The sequence below is a fragment of the Aspergillus ibericus genome, assembly GCF_003184845.1.
Source record: "Aspergillus ibericus CBS 121593 unplaced genomic scaffold BO80scaffold_37, whole genome shotgun sequence".
Taxonomy (NCBI): Eukaryota; Fungi; Ascomycota; class Eurotiomycetes; order Eurotiales; family Aspergillaceae; genus Aspergillus; species Aspergillus ibericus.
In genome coordinates, this window is record NW_020292135.1 from 62,210 (window position 1) to 84,051 (window position 21,842).

The 21,842-nt window shown below is 49.5% G+C and overlaps 3 protein-coding genes across 3 annotated transcripts; all 3 read left to right on the plus strand.

The window, feature by feature from the left end:
- Positions 1 to 500: 500 nt before the first annotated feature.
- Positions 501 to 670, plus strand: BO80DRAFT_427509 (uncharacterized protein; the record flags this gene model as incomplete). Its single annotated transcript, XM_025720026.1, has 1 exon — positions 501 to 670. Exon 1 carries the CDS (start codon positions 510 to 512, stop codon positions 666 to 668), a length of 159 nt encoding a protein of 52 aa, XP_025572541.1. The 5' UTR covers positions 501 to 509.
- Positions 671 to 798: 128 nt separating this feature from the next.
- Positions 799 to 3,068, plus strand: BO80DRAFT_163838 (cholinesterase). Its single transcript, XM_025713883.1, has 4 exons — positions 799 to 1,365; positions 1,432 to 1,618; positions 1,675 to 2,295; positions 2,353 to 3,068. Exons 1-4 carry the CDS (start codon positions 1,096 to 1,098, stop codon positions 2,943 to 2,945), a joined length of 1,671 nt encoding a protein of 556 aa, XP_025572542.1. The 5' UTR covers positions 799 to 1,095; the 3' UTR covers positions 2,946 to 3,068.
- Positions 3,069 to 18,014: 14,946 nt separating this feature from the next.
- Positions 18,015 to 20,230, plus strand: nsdD (GATA-type sexual development transcription factor NsdD). The gene is made up of 4 exons (XM_025713887.1): positions 18,015 to 18,374; positions 18,470 to 19,394; positions 19,492 to 19,821; positions 19,937 to 20,230. The coding sequence occupies exons 1-4, from the start codon at positions 18,343 to 18,345 to the stop codon at positions 20,147 to 20,149; spliced, it is 1,500 nt and encodes a 499-aa protein (XP_025572543.1). The 5' UTR covers positions 18,015 to 18,342; the 3' UTR covers positions 20,150 to 20,230.
- The last annotated feature ends 1,612 nt before the right edge of the window (positions 20,231 to 21,842 follow it).

Consider the following 21,842-nt stretch of genomic DNA (forward strand, 5'->3'; position numbering starts at 1 on the left):
GCAGCCTATACTTTCGCTGGCTGACCACCATTTCAAAGATCTTCATACCATCGGGCTGAATCAACTTTTAAGACCAGACCCCATGAACGTCTAAAGTCAGCTCACGCATCTGCCTGTACGACGAATCCCTCGCACCCCTCTCAACATGATACCTCGTACAACCCTGACCTTGGTAAAGGGGTTCTCGGCTGGGCCACTTCTGTCCCTGTGCAACCATGAGGTCCTGCTCACGGATAAGCTGTCTTCAGCGAGCAAAGTATAGTCTCAATTAGGCTGATTACGGAGTCGGCCCGTGCCAACGAATATGGAGCATTCCGTCATCAGTTGGTGAGAGACAAGGAGATTTTTGCCTAAAGGGACCGGCCAAGTGATCCGGGAGATAGCAGGAGCACGGCTGTCTAACCCTAAGCATACATCGCGCATTTGCAGGTGTCTGGTCTGGCGGTCAAGCAATCCACACATCCTCTTTTCTTCCTCATTTGTCTCGCACACCACTTCCATTCCTCAATATGTTCCTATATATCGCTTCCACTGGCCCTTGGTCTGATTTTGAGTCTCTGCTCGGCCAGGTCTTCATCCATCTCTTCTGGCCGGAAGCCGGTATGTTGGCACTAGGTATGATTTGCGCTGGTATTACATCCGTTCATGTTGCCGCAAGCTCTCGGTAAACCACGCTATCCAGCCGTCGCGTGAAACTGCCTTCCCGGAGGACCCCATTCGACTTGCTCCTCGGCAAATCGTACGGCACTTCAAGGCCCTCAATATGCCATCGTTGCCATCACGGCCATAAAATTATTGGGCCCGTGGCATCCCATGACCCTGTGGCTCCGCATTTTGGCCGACAATCCTACTTGGCGCGAAAATTCCCACACATGGCGGTTGAGCCTTCAATGCTTTCCCCGCATCCTTCACCCCATGTTTTCGGGATAAATCGAACCCCCTCATGAGCCTAATGCAAGATACTCTGGTTTGAAGTCTCCGGGGTGCAGTTATCCCTGCTTCCCCACAGTTGGACCCTTTTCTTTAAAATGGCTATTCATCATGCCTTCAATCGCTGTTTGAGCGAGCACAGGTAGCAAGCCTCTTGTCCTTTTCATGATGCTTAAACTCGCTGCCGGTTATCTTGCTTTACTTGCCACAGCGGAAGCGGCGCCAACCGGCGCGGCCAGTCCCACGGCCAATGTTCGCAACGGCACATATGTCGGTGTGCGGAATACGCATTACCAGCAAGATTTCTTCCTGGGTATGCCATATGCCCAGCAGCCTGTTGGCGATTTGCGGTTCACGGTACCTCAGCCTCTGAATGAAAGCTGGAGCGGACAGCACGACGCTATGGAATACTCCGATATTTGTGTGGGATACGGTGTACGTGCGCAGTATTCTCTTGAGAGCTGTGTTTCATTGAGACGATCTAATGGCAGAACTTGTTAGACCGACTCGATTTGGTATCCGCAGTCTGAAGCATGCCTCACCTTAAACGTCATCCGTGACTCTTCGGTAAATGAAAGCTCGAGGCTTCCTGTAGGCGTCTGGATCCATGGTGGTGGCTTCTACGAGGGATCCAGCGCCGACCAGCGCTACAACATGTCTGCTATCGTCTCCAACTCTTATAAGATCGGTACGTCTCCCGACACAGGTGGAAGCATTGTCTAATTTGTGACGCTTGCATTGTAGGAAAGCCATTCATCGCTGTTAGTCTCAATTACCGCCTTTCAGCCTGGGGTTTCTTGAGCTCCAGCCAAGTCTCGGGCACTGGCAACACCAACCTAGGCCTCAGGGACCAAAGACTTGCGCTTCAATGGGTCAAGGAGAATATTGAGGCCTTCGGAGGCGACCCAGATAAGATCACGATCTGGGGCGAGTCTGCCGGGGCAATGTCAGTTGGTTACCATCTCGCAGCATACGGCGGTAGGGACGATGGACTCTTCCGCGGTGCGATCATGGAATCAGGGGGTACGATTTCAGCCAGTCCAGCTAACTATACCGGATATCAATCACTTTACGATGATCTCGCGGCCAAAGTCAATTGCTCCGATGTAGTGGATTCGCTGCAGTGCCTGCGCCAAGTCTCCTTCGAGCAGTTGAACGCTGTTCTCAACGGCACTGATGGCGAATCAGAGTACAACTTTGGGCCTGTCATTGATGGCGATCTCATCCGGGACTGGGGTAGTCTCCAGCTGGACAAGCATGAATTCATCAAGGTTCCTATCATTGCTGGAACGAATACCGACGAAGGGACCGCGTTCGGGCCCACTGGAATCAATACAACAGAGCAGTTCTATGCATATCTCACAGGTATGCATGATGATCAGTTGACGTTCTCAGGGCCGCAATTGGGCTAATCACGCATAGATGGCTCATCTGGGTTCAAACTACCCCCGACCGTCGCCCAGCAGATCCTGCAGCTCTACCCCGATGACCCAGCACTGGGCATCCCCGAATTTCTCGGATCCAGTCGGATCCCGTCCGAAGGCTACGAATGGCGGCGCACCTGCGCGTACGCTGGGGACTATGTAATGCATGCCAACCGCCGACGACAATGCGAGGCGTGGACGGAGACTTCGACGGCGGCCTACTGCTATCGATTCAACATGCGAGCGGCCGACGTCCCGATTCTGTCCGGCGCCACCCACTTCGAAGAAGTCTCGTTCGTGTTCAACAACATTGCAGGACTTGGGTACCATTACGGGAAGCCGTTCGCAGGGATGCCCGAGTCCTACATCCAGCTGAGCAACTTGATGACCAGCATGTGGGCGTCGTTCATCCACGACTTGGACCCCAACTCGGGCATCAAGGACTCGGATGTACGGTGGCAAGCGTACGGGAAAGATCAGCCGGTCGATCTGGTGTTTGATGCGAATGTCACGAGCTACATGGAGCCCGACACGTGGCGGAAGGAGGGGATCGATTATATCAATTCCGTGGCGAGCGCGTACTGGCGATAAGCCCGTGAGCCCGTGAGTTTAGCTTTCGTTCTATGCGGCGTCCGATAGATGGCCAAGCAAACAAGGAAGGGTCAAGCGCATCTGGACCGTTTTCCGTTAAGCAAATACCGATGCAATACTTCATGCATCCATCAACCCGGAATCTGTAATCTAGTTTTCATCTGGATGGTAGATCGGTCCCGATTTGCAAAAGCGAGATGCTGGCGTTACGAGCAGCAGAAAACCTACGCATCATGCGTTACAAATCAAGAAATACAGGTTTGTATGACGACCCCAGCGAGATGGCCCATCCATGATTGGTTGCAGTGACGGTCTATGTGCCTCGGAGGCACACGCTCGTCCATCACAGTGTCCAGCCAAGACTCAGACTTCACAGAACCAAAAGACAAACCTCCCCGACCCAGTTCCCAGGGGAAAGTCTCAGGGGGCATTGTCCTCGCCGACATCATCACGATGACTGTCCGAGGGTGTCAATCCGGACCACCATCGGGACAGACTATCATACGATCCATACCAAGTCCCCGGCTGTACCACAGATGAGAAATAAAATAATAAGAAAACTAATCAGAAAAATAAAATAACAGCAGGGGCCCGGGAAAATAGAATTCCCCTGGTCTTGTTCCCCTCTACCTACCAGAATGGGGTAACCAATGACAGCGGATCCACGATTTGACGTTGATGGGACTGTTCCCCTCCCCGTGGCTGTCATGGCTGGAGGACCTGTCATATCCTTTCCCTTTCCGGATAGGCCAGCCAGGGGTCCTTCGGGGTCGATTCTCCTTCCTTCTCCATCGCCGTCATCCTCCTCAGGTCGAATCATGCCGACTGGACCCAGATCACCCCCCAAGAAAACATCAACGATTCATCCAGAAAACGGCCACCATCGGTTCCATCAATCTAAACGAGGGGGTTGTTCCAGAGATACCAGAAAGCCAAGTGCAGAGCAATTCAAACTAAAATTATTCGGTAAACATTACCTGATTGCAGAACGACAACCATGGAACGAGACATAACCGAACCCAAGGACCCGTGATAGGAACTTTGAACATTCCAGAACATCTTAGCTGGGTCCCTGCCAAACCCGGCCCAGGATCCATCAAATGGATAGAGTGGAACACATGGAGCTGGATACGAATGAAAAAAATAGAAAAAGAGAGATTCGAATGACGGGAAACTAATCTATCGCGGTTCCTTTGATTGAATGGTCGCCGATCGCGATCGTTGTAATCAAATTAACCCGGGTTGTCATTGACCATAGCTACTCCGTACGGACTACTACGGAGTAGCTAGCTACTAGTGAGCATGCCATGCCATTCCGTTTCTTCCTTTTCTCCTAAGAATCTACTCGATGATTTAAATTAATTAATCTAACCTTAGACATTCCCCAACGATCCATAGTCCGTACCTAGTATTCCGTACTTCTATCTTTGATCATTTGATGACTAGTATTCTCCCGGCCCCATCCATGATCCATCCCATCCATCCCATCTCGGGCACCTCGTTTGCGGGATCTTGCTTATTTCCCAGGGCCCCTGCTTTTAGTAAGGTGGCCTTTTGGCCCCTCCCTCCTCTTCCGTCCCCGTTCCCACCCCCCTCTCTTGCAGATTCGATTTGATCTGGTGTGTTGAATGTTGACTTGCCGGCCGGCTTACCATCTTCTTGCTAATCTCTTATTTCCATTGACGTTTCTAAATATAACTGATGTCTGCTATTTCTTTCTTGATGAGTGGGAATGCTTTAGTAGGAGTATGAGTACCTAGACTAGTTATCTATTCATTCCAGCTTGTAGGAATTACCTTATGATTATATTAAAATAACCAGAAACAAAACAATTACAACTACCACATACGTAGCCAGTATGAAGAAAAGTAAACCACAAGCGAGTCAAAAACCAAAAAAAGTTAATCTCAGATCTAGTATACGTCCCATCTGTCAGTCTGGTCTCGCTGTCGTCATTATCTCCCGGTAAAATCTTGTCCTCCGTAGTTACTAGTAAGTAAGTTCTAGATTCTCTCCTAAGCCGGGTGTATCCGTGGTTTTACATGTTCCCTTTTCGCTACTACTACTACTACTACTACTACTACTACTACTACTACTACTACTACTACTACTACTACTACTACTACTACTACCCACGTGTTGGGGTTTGGATCTGGACTGGACTGGACTGGACGGGACTGGGTTGGATCGGGTTGGGTTGGGCGAGATGGAAATTACATTTGATTGTTTCTTGGCGGTGGGTTGGGGGTATTATTGCAAATTCGGAGTCTGGAGTGTATGTTATTGTGTATCTTAGATGGGGGTTTGTAGTTATAGTTGTAGTTGTGATTGTGATTGTTGGGTTGTGTGTATTGTGATGATATATATATGTGTGGATTATGCATGTGTAGAGAGAGGGGGAGAGACCGAGGGGAGAAGAGTTTAGCATAGAAAGAAAGAAAGGTATCCACGAAGGACACCTATATTCTGACACTGGGTGATGCACCTTGACGAGGAAATCATATTCTAGGTATCTGGAAATTCAACAGCAAGTATCCTTCATCCAACTACCTATAATGCTGGTCGACTCAGTACTCCGTAGTGAGGTGTGATGCTGCAAAAATACTGTAACAGTGGAAACATGTACAGTACTTCTGGAACATACATACAACTTTACAGCTCCCATACGGCATAGCTCTTAGTTAGCGGATGCAGTGATCCCCATGCATCGACTACTGTACTTCCCGCCTTAAAATCATGTATCTGTCGGATACTAGGTACCTGTACCTTGGTTGGTGGCAAAGCAAAGCCTCGTTGTTGGAGCGGATCAGCGGGCACGTCATTTCAAGTGAATACAGCATACAGACGTGATGCTGTTACAAAACGCGACCGTACATACAACTTACCCTGACCATACAGGTAAGGTGTCGATTGGACAGGAACGACTACCGATAATAACCAGTTATCGGGCACACTTTTATCGGTCGGAATCAATATAGGGCTATAAGGAAGCTACTATAATCTGACGCGATCGGAAGGCCTATCTCAGAGCCATATGGCTGCTGGCATGATCGATCGGGATCAGGTTACATCGTGTCGTTAGTGTTTGAGTGGGGGGTTCACCACGGTACGTATTGGGTTGGGTTAGCATCGGAGGTTCGATCAGAAGTAGGCAGGTAATTAATTTATGCTTACTTGTTCACATGATGGACCGATCGATAGATAGGCAATAAGTAATAACAGATGGTAGTAGCCTATATTCGCATTGGCCGGGTCCGATATTGCGCTGTGGTGTATGGTGTACGGAGTACCGAGTACTCCGTTTTCTTTGGAGTACCCCTTCTGCCTGGTGCTCGATGCCTGCTTTCGACATCCACCAGCTTAGAGGACGGAGGAATCTCCTGTTCATCAGATTGTCTGGTCTTGGTCGTAGAATACTGAATAGTGTAAACACCCCCTTTTGCGGGCTGATTTGTAAGCTCATGACTCGCAATTAATATACGGCGTGGTAAATATAGCTGCTTCCAACGGTGGATATCCGAGCCTGCAGCAAGCTCACCACCACGCTGTCGGGACCAAGGCTCATAACGCCCTTCATTATAGGGTCCAGAGGGTCGACAGTAGGGCATCGGGATGACTTCGGTGTGGGAGTGCCCAAGGCTCAACGTGCTGACTCTTCAGAGACCAGAAATGACGTTGGTCTACTATAATATGGAGACGGACCGCCAACGGCGATTCATTTCTCAGCCAAGTGCTAATACCCTTCTGGTTGTCATCTCCGTGGACTGCTCGTTAGCACCATTGATAGACTCCGGAACTCATATATCTTAGCCCCAACCACCCAAGATCCGCGCAGATTAACCCGCCGATGGCGACGGTCGATAGGCGACGCTAAACCCAAGTTTACGCGATAGACATTTCCACTGCTGGCAGAATCGGCATGGTAGCCACGGCGGGCCGATCAACAACCGTTATGAAGTCAAGAACCACCTAGAGGGGAAATCTTCGGGAATTCCCCCTTTTCTTTCGTCCTCTCAGTCTATTTCCTCTTCTGGAATAACGACAGAGGTGCTGAGATCCAGTCCACTCACTGTACCCGCCATTTAGCACTGTTTGCCGGATAAATTCGACGGGGCCCAGAGATGAGGTTACCGCAGCTTCCAGTCGGACGGGACGGAGGATTTGCTTGGTGCGGAGAATTTCGAGCAACTGGGAGCTAGTAGTCAGTACTAACTCGTAGCTCAGTAGGTCAAGTCATGAACTTGAACCCATCAATCAGATCCCTTCTAGCCAAAATGGAGCTATTGAGCTTGGATGAGATTTAGAGCATTCCTGTTCTTTTTTCTTTTTTTTTCCCCTGAATTTCGTCTCGAGGTGAACGTTGGCCTGGGGAGATCCGCGCTTTCTTGCCTCCCTCCCGCAGAACCCAAAAGTATCGACCTGTCATCGAGATAAACATGATTCCTTCACTAGGATCGCGTACTTTTGCAGCCATGCAGGCTTAACCTCCGGATTGGCGTTGATGCGTCCCCCATGATCCATCAGTCCTGACCACCACAGGGGTGGATCACACCACAGCCGGGTCCGTAGATACGGTGGGGAAAGCCAACGTTCAACGGCCTGGAAAAGGCAGTTTCTGCGTGCCGCGGCCTCCGAATCCGCACCTTTCCACTTTGGACGTTACATCTACACCTCCTCCATTGTACAAGAAATGATCACCTCGGAATAGTATCCAGCATGGTCCATGATGGTCTGCTGGGCAGAGACACTACAAATTTTCAAAGAGATGGTCGTTTCTGCTCCTTTCGGGAAATGCGCCTGGTGGATCATTCGACCGCCTCGTTGGTGACAATCCCGACCAGCAGATGCTCAATAGGTGAATAGGGTATAGCTATACTCTACTCTGTACTCCGTATAGATCTGTCAATTGAGGTTCGGGATTTGCTTACGACTCACTTCGGGGTATGCATGAGAGCCGAAGTAGATCCGTCTTGCGGCCGGGGCAAGATGAGGCGACAAGGGCGAAAAAAAAAAAAGAGCGAAAAAATTAGAGAAGGCGGGAAGGGCTCTCCGAGACCATTAGACCATTAGGCCATGACAAATATTATCGTAGTCATGCCTTCTTCAGACATCTTGACCTCCAAGGTGACCATGATATTATAGCAGTCTCCTATAATGGTGATGACTTCCTTACCTCATTGGGCCTTGCACAGGGGACTCCCCAGTGGCTGCCAGTCCTCCACTCTCTATACTTGCTTGTACTGCTCCTGTCAACCATGCATACAGCCACAGACGGGTGGGACGTACCCTAACGGTAAGCAGGAGGAGGATTGACAGGGCATCGGGCAGATTCGTCACCTCGGACAGGGTTTCTCCAGTCGAATCTTGGTACGCCAAAGACGGGAGAATGAATGGAGCCGATAAAGAATGGTCCACTTCACGTGTCCTCCAGGGGGCTGCTGAAGGAATGAAGAACGAAGAATGAACGCCGAGTGGGCCGGCCGATTCCTTTGCCTCCTTACTTGGAAGGAGGCGGCCGAGCTACGGTCCTCGGCAACGATACCTGAAATACCGTAGTCAATAATACCTACCTACAGAGCAGACGAGCAGTACTTCGCCCATCGACATGGGAGCGAGGCATGAGGAAGGAAACTGAACGAGAAAACTCTGATGGCTGGTGAGAAATCTCTTCGGTGTTTCACCATGGGTCAATGCGCTCACTGTATCTTGGATGCGAGGATTTGTCTCATCCCCAGTAGGGGTACAAAGTACGTTGTGAACCCACGGATTCGAAGCAGCTGGCACTCCGTATGACTAGTACACTGTAGAAGAGAGATCTGATTCTGGCTCGATACGGGACACTTTTGGGAGGGGGGGTGGAGGCCGTTAGCGGCACCAAACGCACTCCCAATCGGTCGGCCTGCAGGAAACCCAAGTCTCGGTCCAGAGACGAGCCATCGGGCTTAACCGTTTTGAACGAACCCCAGCTGTCAACTTGCTGGTTTGGGATAAGTCGTCGGAGAGTTTACCGGGATGGATCCACTGCCGTTGGCCTGGGAGAGTTTCTACCCTCCCCTCCCTTTTGAGTTTTGCCTTGCTTTGCCCGGTGCCAGTCTTTTGGGCTCAATGCTCATGGCCGAATCGACCCATACCATGCAAACCAACAAAGGTCATGTCAATCAAAGGGCGGCGCAGGAATAGCCTGCAGCTAGCAGATCGAGATTCTCGAGACTAAGGGCGCCTTAGTAATCTTACTGTCAATTACGCCTGCCAGTATATCTGCTATGTAGCTCGAGATCGATGTCCCCTCCGGAAGGACCAGTTGCCTAGGCACCAGCTAATACAAACCAAGATGGGAAAGAATCAGCTGAAGCCCTCGGCACGGATGCGGATGGCTTTGGAGGCGGATTCACTGTTGCAACGTCAACATCCAGCCTCAGATGGCAAAAAGGGTGGCAGGCAATAGTGGGAGTATCACAATCAGACTGGACTTAGTCCTTAACGTCTGCACCAATAAGCCGGCGCCTGTTGAAGGGGATCCGATCGCTCTCATTTTAGGCTCTTGCCATAATGGTCGAAGCGTTGTCGCTCCCTCCCTCGCCGGTTGGGATGATTGACTCGACCATCATTAACTGATCATAGGACCCGGTCCCACCCTATCCTCAATGCCGGTATCCATTGTCTGTACTTATCCCGATTTTGATAGAGGGCAGTCCGCGAAGACATTAGCGAGGCCCGACGGCGAGCCAACGGTCGCAACGGTCCTTGAACCATCCCTTTTGGCGCTGTCGATCCTATTATCCGCTTTCCGGCCCACCGTCTTCCTACTCCATCGTATTGCTGTTCCTGCTGCCCTGTGAATACTATCTCCTGGGTGAATCTCCTAATGTGGAAGGTGTGATGTGACAACCTGACAATACGTCTACAACGCCGAGATGCCTGTTCGTTGGTTGGCTGTATGTAAGACCCCACACTGCCCATCTGGCTCCATAGCTGCGGTAATCCAGACCCCCTTCTACATCGTAGAGTCCTAGGAGGCATACATGATTGCACACCTTGGTTCTAGAATAGAATAGGGGGCATGAAGTAGGTGCGCATGAAAGACCAAGGGAGTACGGAGTATTCCGTGAGCCGTTCGACCACGGCCCTTGCACTCTATGAAACCCTTGCGGCGTTGGTTGGAAAGCCACCACAAGACGACTAAGGCGCAACCCACCACAAATCAAGATCGTGGTAATATCTTGCCCATATGCTTCAGTTAGCCCATCTGGCACCTGGGTATTCTTTCCGCTTTCCTGCTCGGATGCGGTGACACGAACGGGTTTTCACATGACAACGGCTGACGAAAATCCAAGACGCAGGAGGCTATGCCTTCGTTCGCAAGATTGAACATGGTCTTGTCTCTCTGTAACCGCGTATGTGTATGGAGAAGAGAAAATCCATTGCAAGCATATTATTGGTGAGCTGTGGGTAGACAGACATGTCTCCGCTGATCAAAGGTCTTGAGGCGAGTGTTCAATGAACAGTTCCCGACTTAGCGGTCACTATGGGAGCTTTTTCTGAGGCTGTCGTATAAGATAGGAAAGTGCCAGATGTTAGCCCGGTAGACAACATATTGCTCACTGCTCAGATGTTCTGAACTTTGGCGACAGATTGGGTTCCGGCTCCCCCCCACTGTTGTTTCTTGAGAGCACTGGCGTCGGCTGGTATCCGAAAGACACTTATTTTGACGTATGCCAATAACACTCGCCCGTAGATCGTTTTATCCTGCTGGTTCTCACATTATTTAGGCCCCACACACCGTAAACTTGTAGGGGTCAAATTTGAGGCCAGCAGGATTTTTGAAGCCTCAAGTACTGGGTCTATAGCCAATGATCAGGTGCTTTGAATTACAGTCGTGAATGCAGATTTATTAGTGATATAGTCACCTATCTCCATATTCTTGACACGTTACCTTTCATTTTGTTGATTGATAGGGGCTCCTTGCCCAAAGCGAATGCGACGTCTGGGATGCTGTAGACGGTGTGGTACGGCTACCTCTCAGGTTAGCGTAGAGGGGGCTGGGGATGATGTCTCCTAGTCCTTGCCGATGTCACTATCCTCGAAACCGGTTAAGATGTTGTGGGCTTTGTACTGCCAATATAAGATTGTTGGCCCATGCACCGGCACTATCCAATCAATGTCACTTTGCCATGGACGAGCGCAAAAATTTCCCGACTGAGCTAGTCCTTCTTAGGGATCTAGCCAGAGCCCCAGGCCACAGAATTCCTCACACTCAAGGAATTAAAGCGGAGTCTGCTCGACTCGCAGGCGAATGATCCCGCGAGCCCGCGACATTGAGCCTAAACATAGGTGAAATTCGGAAAACGGAGGACCTTCCCTGGCGGGAGCAGTGAATAAATATAATTAGTTACCCTGAGAGAAACATAACCATGGCTCGCCCAAAATCCGGGAGGTGAAGACACAAGTATGAAATTATGGACTGGGTTGAAGCAGATGCAATACACATAGATTATCTGTAGGGGTAAGAATTGTTACAAGGGTGCCTGATTGGATAATCGTTTTCTGGGCGACCGTTAGATCCGTTTTTGCACTGCTGCCGCCCTGTCTGTGCACCGGTAACAGTAGGACGAAAAAGTACCGAGTCAAACAAAGCCTGGCGTCATAGGATAGGATTCCTGTGGACTCCTCAGCCCGGACAGTATTATCGCAGGAAAATAGATGCAGAAGAGTGGCCTCCCTAGAAATCATGGTCTGTGGGATGAGGTCATGGCCTTGCCTAACATCACATGTCAGCAATCGAAGGAACAGGTTGACCAGAGACGACTCCAGCTTCCAGTCCGATTCCTCCAGGGATCTCCGACGCCATGCGCTTCACCTGGCGGAAGTAGTTACCGTAGCCTTGCCAATTGGGGTAAAGATCGTACGGTTCCAGTTGATCCCTCAAGGAATATTTTTAGCGCCATCTGCTGGGAGTCAGTTCGGCTTCCCCTAGCCTGACCTAGATACTGCATTGATGCGATTTGAAGAACAAATCCCTAGTGCGGTAGAGCCAACTTCGATGACACTACGGAGTAAGTCCCATCGGGATTGCGTACCTAGTTCGGCGGTGTTGCAATCTTGCAGCTACGCGATGAACCGGTAATCTACTCTTAGGCATGTTGAAATTTAAGAGCGCGTGTCAAAGCGACGTGGCTCGTAGCTGGACGGGCTAACCTTCAGAGCCCGTTGCGTCAGTACAAAGCACCGTCCACTTCGACAATGAGGGGGGGGGGGGGCAAGGCCTGCAGATTAGAAATCTCCACGGAGCGCCGGTGGATGAGCGTGGCTGCTTCCTTACAGGGGCCGAGGACTTCCGGATACACTTCGGTCTGCAGTGTCATGGGATGATGGGGGGAGTCGAGAGTCAGGGAGATTTCCACATTTTATATTAATGTTTCAATCCTTGTCTGACTCGTAGCTGCATATCGGTCGCCCTTTCTCGCATTCAATCGTCCATGATACGTATTCGACATGCGTTTACTAGGCAAATACGCAAGTACGACCGAGCCCCCGTAACGATCGAAACATACGGAGTATCGGTGCGATAAACTTGAGGGGCAGAGGCTTGGTTTTAGGATGCTGAAAGCAGTGCTGGCATACCTGACGAGGCGTTGGAGCAACAGATTATAGTAATGATGTTCAAATTACTTATTGATTTCTCCAAAAAAAGGCAGTGACCACTCTCTTTCCAGATGTAAATCCCCTCGGTTTGAGAGGGATCGTATGGGCAATGACTTTGTTTTGTCAGACTGGGTTCAACTCGCCTGCCAGAGTAGAATAGAAGGTGACAATCTCCATGTGCCGTACTTTCTTAAGTAGGTACTAAAGCATGCGCGTCTTACACATCGGGTGGAGAGCATCCTGCTGCTCATTTCCTAGTAGCTCGGACTCCATACGATAATCATTCATGATGCTAAAAATTGCGCATACGGCCAAAGACGGTTAGTGCCCAAAGCTTGCCCTCTGCAGCAAGCTCTTGTGTGCATCGAAGATGGGGATCTTGTGAGGAGGCAAGACATGCGGAGTACTACTTGTATGAAATATCATCCTTTAATAAAGTTCGTATTGGCCCTGTGGTCCGTGTGGCCCTTGTGGGCAACATGGGAAGAAGCCTCATGATTAGTAATGGAAAGGGACTAAATGAATTATCCAATATACATAGACATAATTCCATGGAAGTCGGGAAAGACTGGTATAAGGTATGATCATGATAGATATACATACATGTAGGATTGAGTTGATGCCACAGTAGAATCGCTGTCACGTCAATATCTTAATGAGCAAGCCCATGTATTGATATTCATCATTGATGACACTGGCGATTGGCGTCGATCTGAAGCCCGTATGATAAATAACGCGCCCGTTCGTTGGTCATCTCCAATCATGTGGCCTAGATCTCGGCTCGGAGATGGATCGTCCTCCAAAGGCCCGCAACGTGCATGCCACTGTTGAACAGGTAATAATGGGAAACGACTACCTGTTCGACCCCTACGGTTGGCAAACAATAAAACCACGATTCCAGTACAATGTTATTGTACGGCTGATATGTAACTGTGCTAGTAGGTCCATGGAGATTTGTTGGCCATTCTATGTTTGGGTCCGGCGTCGAGGAACGTGTCCTAATCTGGTGGGGGAGGTCAATGAGACGGCCGCATACGACACGATATCTTTTCGGGGAAATCGTCCGATCCAAGGAAGGCTATTGATAACAGCGCATGCACTCCGTACAGTGGGTGGTTTGTGGTGGTCAATTTACTGTTAGTGCCCCCCCTTCCCCTACTAGTGCCACTTGTTGCAGCTACGTATCTGGGTAAGCGATCGATCGATCGGAATGTGTGTGCATCCGTCCTCTATGGAGTAAGTAACTTCGAAGGCCAAGTGTCCACTAGACTCTTCCAAGTTCCAACGCACCGTTATACGGGTTTACCCCAACCCTTGACGCCCCAAAGGATGTTCTTTGGTTCCACCATATTCAATAGTCTACTGCTCTTACCAACATTCTCACGCTAGTTTGACTTTAGACCCATCATTAATTAAGGGAAGAAGAAACCCCAAGACATGCACTGTTGATAATCCAATCACTACTAGATTTGGTGCTAGAGCACGTATTGCATTTATAAAATATATGTGTGTGGTTGCGCATATCTATTTATGTCGAAGGAAAATGAGAGGGGGAGGAGGAGGAGGGGGGGAAGGGTGAAGCAAAAGAGGGAGGGGAGATGCTTTAAAAAAAGCTGGAGAGAGAATGATGACGATGGTGCCACCCACGAACGGCTATGCCCGAGATCTCGAGCAAGGGAAAGCGGGGAGCGTTGTACTGTACCATGGAACAAACCACGCAGGCACGGGTAAAATACAGAGCAGTATACCTGCTTACCTAGCCTTTTCCCTTTTTATCCTTTGCACTTCTCTTTGCTTTACTTTGTCAGGGTTTTCTATTGTTTCATTCTCTGTTTGCCTAAGTCTGTCTGGAAGCATTTATTTACGATTGTCATATACTATATTCTACGCAGGGAAGAATATCCTAGATCACAAGCATTGGAGAGGGAGGGTCAGGGGTAGTAAATGTTCATTCCTTGCGGGAGGGAATCTGGCCACGGCTGCAGCTAGGTTTTGGGTGGTTGTACTGCCCTGCATCGTGACTGGCTAGATCTCCGCCAGTTGCGATCCAACGGCGCATTTTTTTGGGCTAGCTGCAGCCGGTTATGGGCATATGTCTCTCTCTCAGGCTCTCTCTGTGTGTGTATTTATGCGTCTTGCGGATATGCGCTTCAGTTTGTTGACTAGAAATCGTTCCCAGATCTCAGCTTAGCAGGGCCAAGCCCATGTTAATTGACTGTTTCATTCAATCCCATGCAAACTATCATAAGCATACCTACTTACATTCTTCCCGTTCTGACTTGACCTTCACTTAGAGATCCTGCTCTTTCCTATTCAGCTCATTGGAAAAGAAGATCGAAGGAGGCAGCAAACCTGTCAATCCAGTGCTGGTTGGATTTGGAGTATTCTGTGAGCATTGCCGGGATCTCCAGAGGTCCATCATCTATTGAGCTGCAAGAAAATGGTCACCCGCATCTCGTGCTTTTAAATTGAGATCTTACAAGATCTTATCAACAACCATAAACTTGAGTCATTGCTAATGTGGGCGCCTTACTTGGCGGTTCGCCGTGGATCGCAAATTTGAGGAGGTTGAAAAAAAGAAAAGAATTGGAAGGAAACAAGCTCTCATACTGGAAGTGGAGTCCTAACATTTAACTACCTTTGAGCCCGGCCATCCGGAGCGCCTCCAGTTCCTACCGGCATCTCCAATTATAGTCAGTTGACTAAATCACCCAGTTGTGCAGGCACACACTTACCTTTTGATACAGAAGTAGTTGCAAGAACAACGACCCCCCCCATAATAATTCCCGAATAGAGTTGGGGCCAAGTAATAGACTCAAGGGATGTCGGGTGACAATCATAATGAGGACAAGGGATAGGAAGGGCATAGGAAGGAAGAGACCATCGTAGCCATTTATGTGATGGACAAGGGTCGCGAACACACAATGAATGGCAGTTCCATTGTCGTGGATAAGGTGATTGATCTGAGATCTTATTCCCTTCAACCTAAAATATTGTCTGAAATACATGGGCCATTAGGGGTCGTATCGGAAGAATCCTGTTTCAGTATTCGAGCAACGCTCTAATAGCGTAGAGTTGCCAGCTTTTGAAAGTATCAGTTTTTCGTTGCTGTTCTCAAAAGGTACCAATGACTTATGGACTGGGTACTTTGGTACAGTGTACCTGTCGTAGATTGTTGAAAATGGATTGCCGTGACTATTAACCTCTCCATCTTTTCTTCTGCGTACTCATTTCGTGTTTCTTTGTATTCCCGTGCTTTTGACTTTTCTTTCCATCTTCCCCTCTTCCAAATAATAATTTAAGTCCGCTGACCGTTCCCCTAATTTGTATAACGTGCGATCTATGGATCTCAATGAGAATTACTAGTATTCTATTGATTCGACGGCCATTTCCCGCAATGTTATTAATTTTCCTCTGACCCCCTCCGCGAAGGGCTAGCTCTCCCCTCTTCCGGTGCTCAACTTCCGAACTCCATATATCTTCCATACCAGTCTCCTTTTATGTGAGTTTCTTGACACTACTATGTACTGTACCTAGCGTTCAGAAAGGGTTCTTAGATATCAGCGAGTGGTCTCTGACCAGTATTAGGTTTTATTGGCAATTCTGGACAGCGACCGTTTGAAGAGGCCTCGATCCACGTTGTACGAGGGGCTGACCTCCCGAGAACAAAGGCCCGTCTGAGTTCCAAGTGATAGAGATGGCAAGGGAGAATACCTCATCTGTATAATATAGACGAGAGAATGTGGGATGGGGGTGCAGCGGCTTCTGTGCAGCAAACAGGAGGAAATACGTACTATGTACAGAATTTTCGTAAGATATGTAATTGTATGTACGAAGTAAGGAAAAGTGGGAACAGGTATTGGGGAGGGGGATGTAACTCACGCCGATGGTTTTTTTTTTTTTTTTTTTTTCTCATTTTATTTTTTACTTTTTTTTATTCCTTAGCAAAAAGGAAAAAAGAAAAAGAAGAAATTCTCGGGGCCAGGGACAACCCCCCCTGGTAAGGCTCCATCGCTCCCCACCCAGATATCCGCACATCGCCAATATGATCCCAACCCACTCCACACTTCGTCGAAGATCCGCAGTTCGCAGCCGTAAAGCTTCTGTAATTCGCCGTAACTTTAAAGTGGTCACGACCGCCGGTATGATTCGACGATCTCATAGTCCGTTCTGGCTCCTCCGCCTGCCTGTCTCTCTAATTTTCCAGGTCTGAGCTCATCTGTCCTGGGCCGACGTAGTTTTAGTAGCTCCTGTTTGGATCCTCCCATATCTCGTGTGTGTGCGGGCCTGGGTGTTGACTTAAGTGGGCTAAGTATAATTATAATTCTCTTTTATATTTGTAGGCATTATAACTATTATAATCTTCTGCGGGTGCTGCTCCTTCTCCATTGTTGTTCTTCCTCTTCTGGTCCTACCTACCCTGCTGGCGCAACCAACTACTTACCCACTCCTCCTACTAAGGTATTTACTCGCCTTTCCCTGCATCCTTTCCCCTCTAAATTCTTGCATTCCAATCAAGAGGAAGAAGTCAGATTCTCCTCTCCTCTGCCCGAGACATCCTCGATCCCATTGCCTTTTCCTTTTCCCTTTTCTTATTTTATCTTATTTTATTTTTCCTTTTTCCCAAACCCACCGTCCCCCCTCCCCTTGACATTTTACTTCCACCATCTCCAACTTCCTTTCCCTCTGAATGTCTTGAAGGAATCGTCTCTTCCTACGACGCATATCCGCTTGACGACGTTTTCCTTTCCTTTCCTTCCTTCCATTTCCTGCCCTTCTCTTCTCCTTCTTGATCCCTTCACTTTGCCGACTTCGATTACGCATCCATTTCGTTGCTCTTCGTTGGGATCGCTAAGGAAGAAAGGGTCTTGAAGAGAGACGGAAAGGAAGCGAAGAGGACCAACCATCTCCCTTCCCACGCGACGCATTCATCTTCACTATCCCTTGCATTCACTGCGCCTCCGCCGCTCCCGCGAACTCAAACATTGTCAAATCTATCTTTGAGGGAATTCGGCACAAATTTCTGACTGCTAGACCAGCTCCTTTGGCTCCCTGTGCAAGGTTTGACTCTGAGGCAGATGGTTATTCAGAGCGCTAGAAGGACCGTTCCGATTTGACCTGTTCGCTTGCGCGCTGCGGGTGCGTACCGGACTCTTTTGGTCGCCCTCTACAAGAGCGGCCTCCCTAACAACTGCGAACATTCTAATCGCGATCGCATCGACCTCAGACTTCCTTCCCTTTGAACGCCACCAGTCCGCCCGGAGCACTTTCCGAATATTGTCTTGTCCGCGAGTCGCCGCCCTCCGCCGCTTATTGTTTTCTTGGCCGATCCAGCCGAATCTCTCGTTCGCATCTCGCCCGATATCATCGTTTCCCACCCCCACAGCCGCCACCACCCCAGACAATCTTGAGTGACGGAAGAAGTGGCACGAATAATTGTCCCGGTATTCCTACTCACAAGGAGATCCTATAAATCTGGGTATTTTGGGGAAAAGAAAGCGGGCGAACACAAGGACCGGTAACGCGTGTCAGTACTCCGCACCCGATACGGTTGTCCCTCTCGCTTTCGAGTGTTTTTTGTACTTCGCCGCTTTCACCGTGAACGCTCGATCGACTTTCTAGTACAGTGCGATCTCGCTGTCTATCGAGGTAGTGCAGACGGTGTCAATCTATTAGCGGGACGGTTGCGACTGGCATTGCATGAGGCTGATAGTAGTTTTCTAATAATTCATTTGAGTTAAAAATTGCTGGCGTGATGGGGTCGTTAGAGGCTGAGCACAGACACAGGTATGTCTTCTACACTGTGTGGCTTGCCGCGAAATGGACAAACAAGAGCCCATTGATGGCGAATGTGCTAATTACTCTTTTTTTTGTCCGCTTAGGGAACATCTACCAGCACTTGGATTTCTTGGTAAAGACGGGCCTGGATACGCTCCTAAGCACCCCGCTATTGCAACAGCACCTACATCCTCCCCAACACCACTTATGAGTCCAACAACCATGTATCCCGGCCAACCTTTGCCTCTTACCTACTCAGCATCGACTGGCGCGGTTCCTCTGCAGGCTGGGTATATATCGCCTCCGGATTCGCGACGCGCACTTGATGAGGAGAAGGAGAAGCAGCAGCCACAGCCTCAGAGGCAGTCACTTCCGTCCATCCATGAGGCTCTAGGGAATGACAACCATCTACCATATCCTGCACCCTCCCCAGCCCCTCCACAACAAACTCATCACGTACCGCCTCATTCCTTACCTTCCAACATTGTTGGACGGTCAGGTACTGAGGGGCCTCCAGGGCCTCCAAATCCTTTCTCGAATGGAGCATCAACCGGTTCCTTCATAAGAGAGTCTGCTTTTACCCATCAGCCGCAATTGCAACCGGAGGCCTCAAGGTCAAGCTTGGCATCGATCAACACTCAAGACTCGAGAAACGCGTCGTTGCAATCGCTCAGTTCCGGAAAGTCGCCTACTCAAAGCACAAAAACTGGCAATACTTCGATTTCCGGCTCCCAGCTTGGTTCCGGCTACGAGTACAGTGCGCCTCCCTCCGCTGGTAGTGTAGCCTCACCCAATGGTTATGGCGCGTTTTCGCAACCGTTTCCATTCCAGTCACAACCCCCACCAAGTGCGCCGGCATATCCATCTGCTTCTTACGACGCTCGACCATTTATGGGGGCATCGTGGAAGCCCGGTGTCCCAGAAACCGCTCGTGTGGACGCAACCCGGCCTCCCATTGCGGGACAGCCCCAAAGCGATTCTGTCAAACGCCATCTGGATATTTTTGATGTGGAGACATCCCTGAATGAGGTATGTGTGTTTTTTCTTTACCCCAAGACCAAGTGGAGCACCATCTCCATTTCAATTGGTCGTTTAACATACGGTTTCAAATTTCTAATCATACTAGATTGCCGAAATTAGCGCGAGAACTACGGATTTTTCGAGGATTTACGCGGCAAGGGCGCACCAAACCCAGCGTTCTGGCCCTATATTGGGTTCTTTGCCCTCGCTACATGAAGTTGAGGAGATGCTCGGCTTGCAGCGTCGTAATCAGGATGCGTTGATGCGTATACGAACAGCCGTCCTTAACCAGGAGCATGCCATAGCGGAGCAGATGGCACAAAGGAAGGCCTTTAAAGCCGGTGGGGCACACGACGATGTGCACATGGCGATGTACCAGGAGGATTATAAGGGCAGCGGCGGGTTTGCCGGCGCAGATTCGAAAAAACGACGAGGGGTACGTCTGCCATGGATATTATTTCTTCCATTTCCCCTTTCTCCCCTCGGCTCCCAACTTTCCCATAAGCATACCCACTTCTAGTTTGCCATCGCTAACAGCGGCATTTTTACAGAAAGCTGCCCCTCCCGGTCGTTGCCACAGTTGCAACCGAGCCGAAACCCCGGAATGGCGCCGTGGTCCCGATGGTGCCCGGACTTTGTGCAATGCCTGTGGCTTGCACTATGCGAAATTAACGCGCAAAATGGGTGCGAACAAGGCATCATCTTTGGGTTCAAACTTAAAACCCAAGACTGCCCTTGACTCCGCATCACCAAATAGCCATTGACATGTTAGCCTGTTCATTTATGTGGCGTTGGAAACGGCCTGGGATTAGAAGTGCAGGCGTTTTGAGTCCTGTTTCCACTTTTGATCATTACCTAATGTTGGTTTCATTTTGGTCTTCATTTGATCTGCTTCAGGGTCAAGGTATCCCTTTCGGATGGTTGGATGATCACGAAAAGCTCCGAGCATGTGGACTTGATTTGGTTTGGTCCTATTTGTCCCTGGGATTACCTTCTAATACCCCTTGCACGTTGTGGTAAAAGGCATCCGGATAGACTTTTGCTGTTTTCCTTTTTATCTTTTCTTTCTCCTTTGTTTCTCTTCCCTTTCCTTTTTTCTACTCTTCCATTTCTCTTTGCTTTTGTCTCTCATCATATCCTGGTGGCTTTAATCTGTACTTCGATTGTCATCGTTGTGCAACTGGCATGTATGCACCTGACTGTTGTTCAGTTTCTTTTACGCACCCCTTATCCTGGTGTTGTTTACTTGCTTTTCTGCTCTGGTTTACAATTATACCCCCCGTTTCCTACCAGTGTCCTGCTGCTTGTCTGGGAATTGTGATCACCTCCCGATGTGCCTATATGATGTTCATGCACTCATGTCCGTCGTTGAATTGAAGAGAGTCTACTTCCTCCATGTGATGACTACATGTAAACATAGTTTCTTTCCCCATGGCCTCTTTGATACTTTCACAGTCATAATGACAGAAATATTGAGTTGTTTATCACGCACACATGCACCCTCTACGAGCAATTTGGGAGGCGATAGAGTTTCCGGAATGCTCGGTCGGTGCCCGAAAAGACCAGGCGTAGGCCATTACGCCGGTGTCGAAGGCAAGTGTTGAACCATTCGGAGGTTCCGATCCTTCATGTCTCAGCCAGGGCAGTGGTTCTTTCCCACGGATCCTTAGTCTGGACTATTGAGGCGCAGGCGATGGGAAGGCAATAGCGCCCGATTACATCGGGGTTCCATGTCCCGGGATCTGGAAGCCGGTACTTCTTCCTTGGCCACCACTGCCCATGCCGCTGTGGCAATTGTTGGGGCAAGGGATGAGGCAAGATAAGCTCAAGAATTGCTTCTTTCGCCTTCAGGTAGCACCACTGCCGTACTGATTAAGGGCGTGCCACGATCTTGGCCACTATGACGGCCTGTATCCTTGGCTATGTAATGCTGTAAGGTAACGGCTATGATTTCCCAAATGCAGTCATTACGTCGTAGATACCCCCATATTTGATGCCGACATAATGCCATTGTGTCCGTCGGCGCCGGGTCAAACCTCGGTCCTGTACGGAGTACTCCGTACTATGAGTGTCGTGGGATGGCGGGATGGGAAACCGACTACCAGATCCGGTTTAAAAAGAGTTTAGGTAATCCGTCACAGCCGCCCGACATGCAGCCAATGAGCAGCAGGCGGAGTGAGCATCCGTTCACTAGAAGCGACCAGAACCACCGTGGAAATGCTCGACTTTGCATCATGCTAGGCACCTTTCAGGATGCACGAAGTCAATTTGACCTCAAGGCACGCGCCATAGGCCCTTAGTCACTCCCTGTGGCCTAGGTGCTTTGGCTCCAGGCGCGAATTATTGCCCTGGCAATAATTGATATCCATCCATTAGACCGTCGTACGACACTACGGGATGGGTAACCGTCCGATCATGTGGTACTTGCACTACCCCGAACTATCGAACTTGAACCGA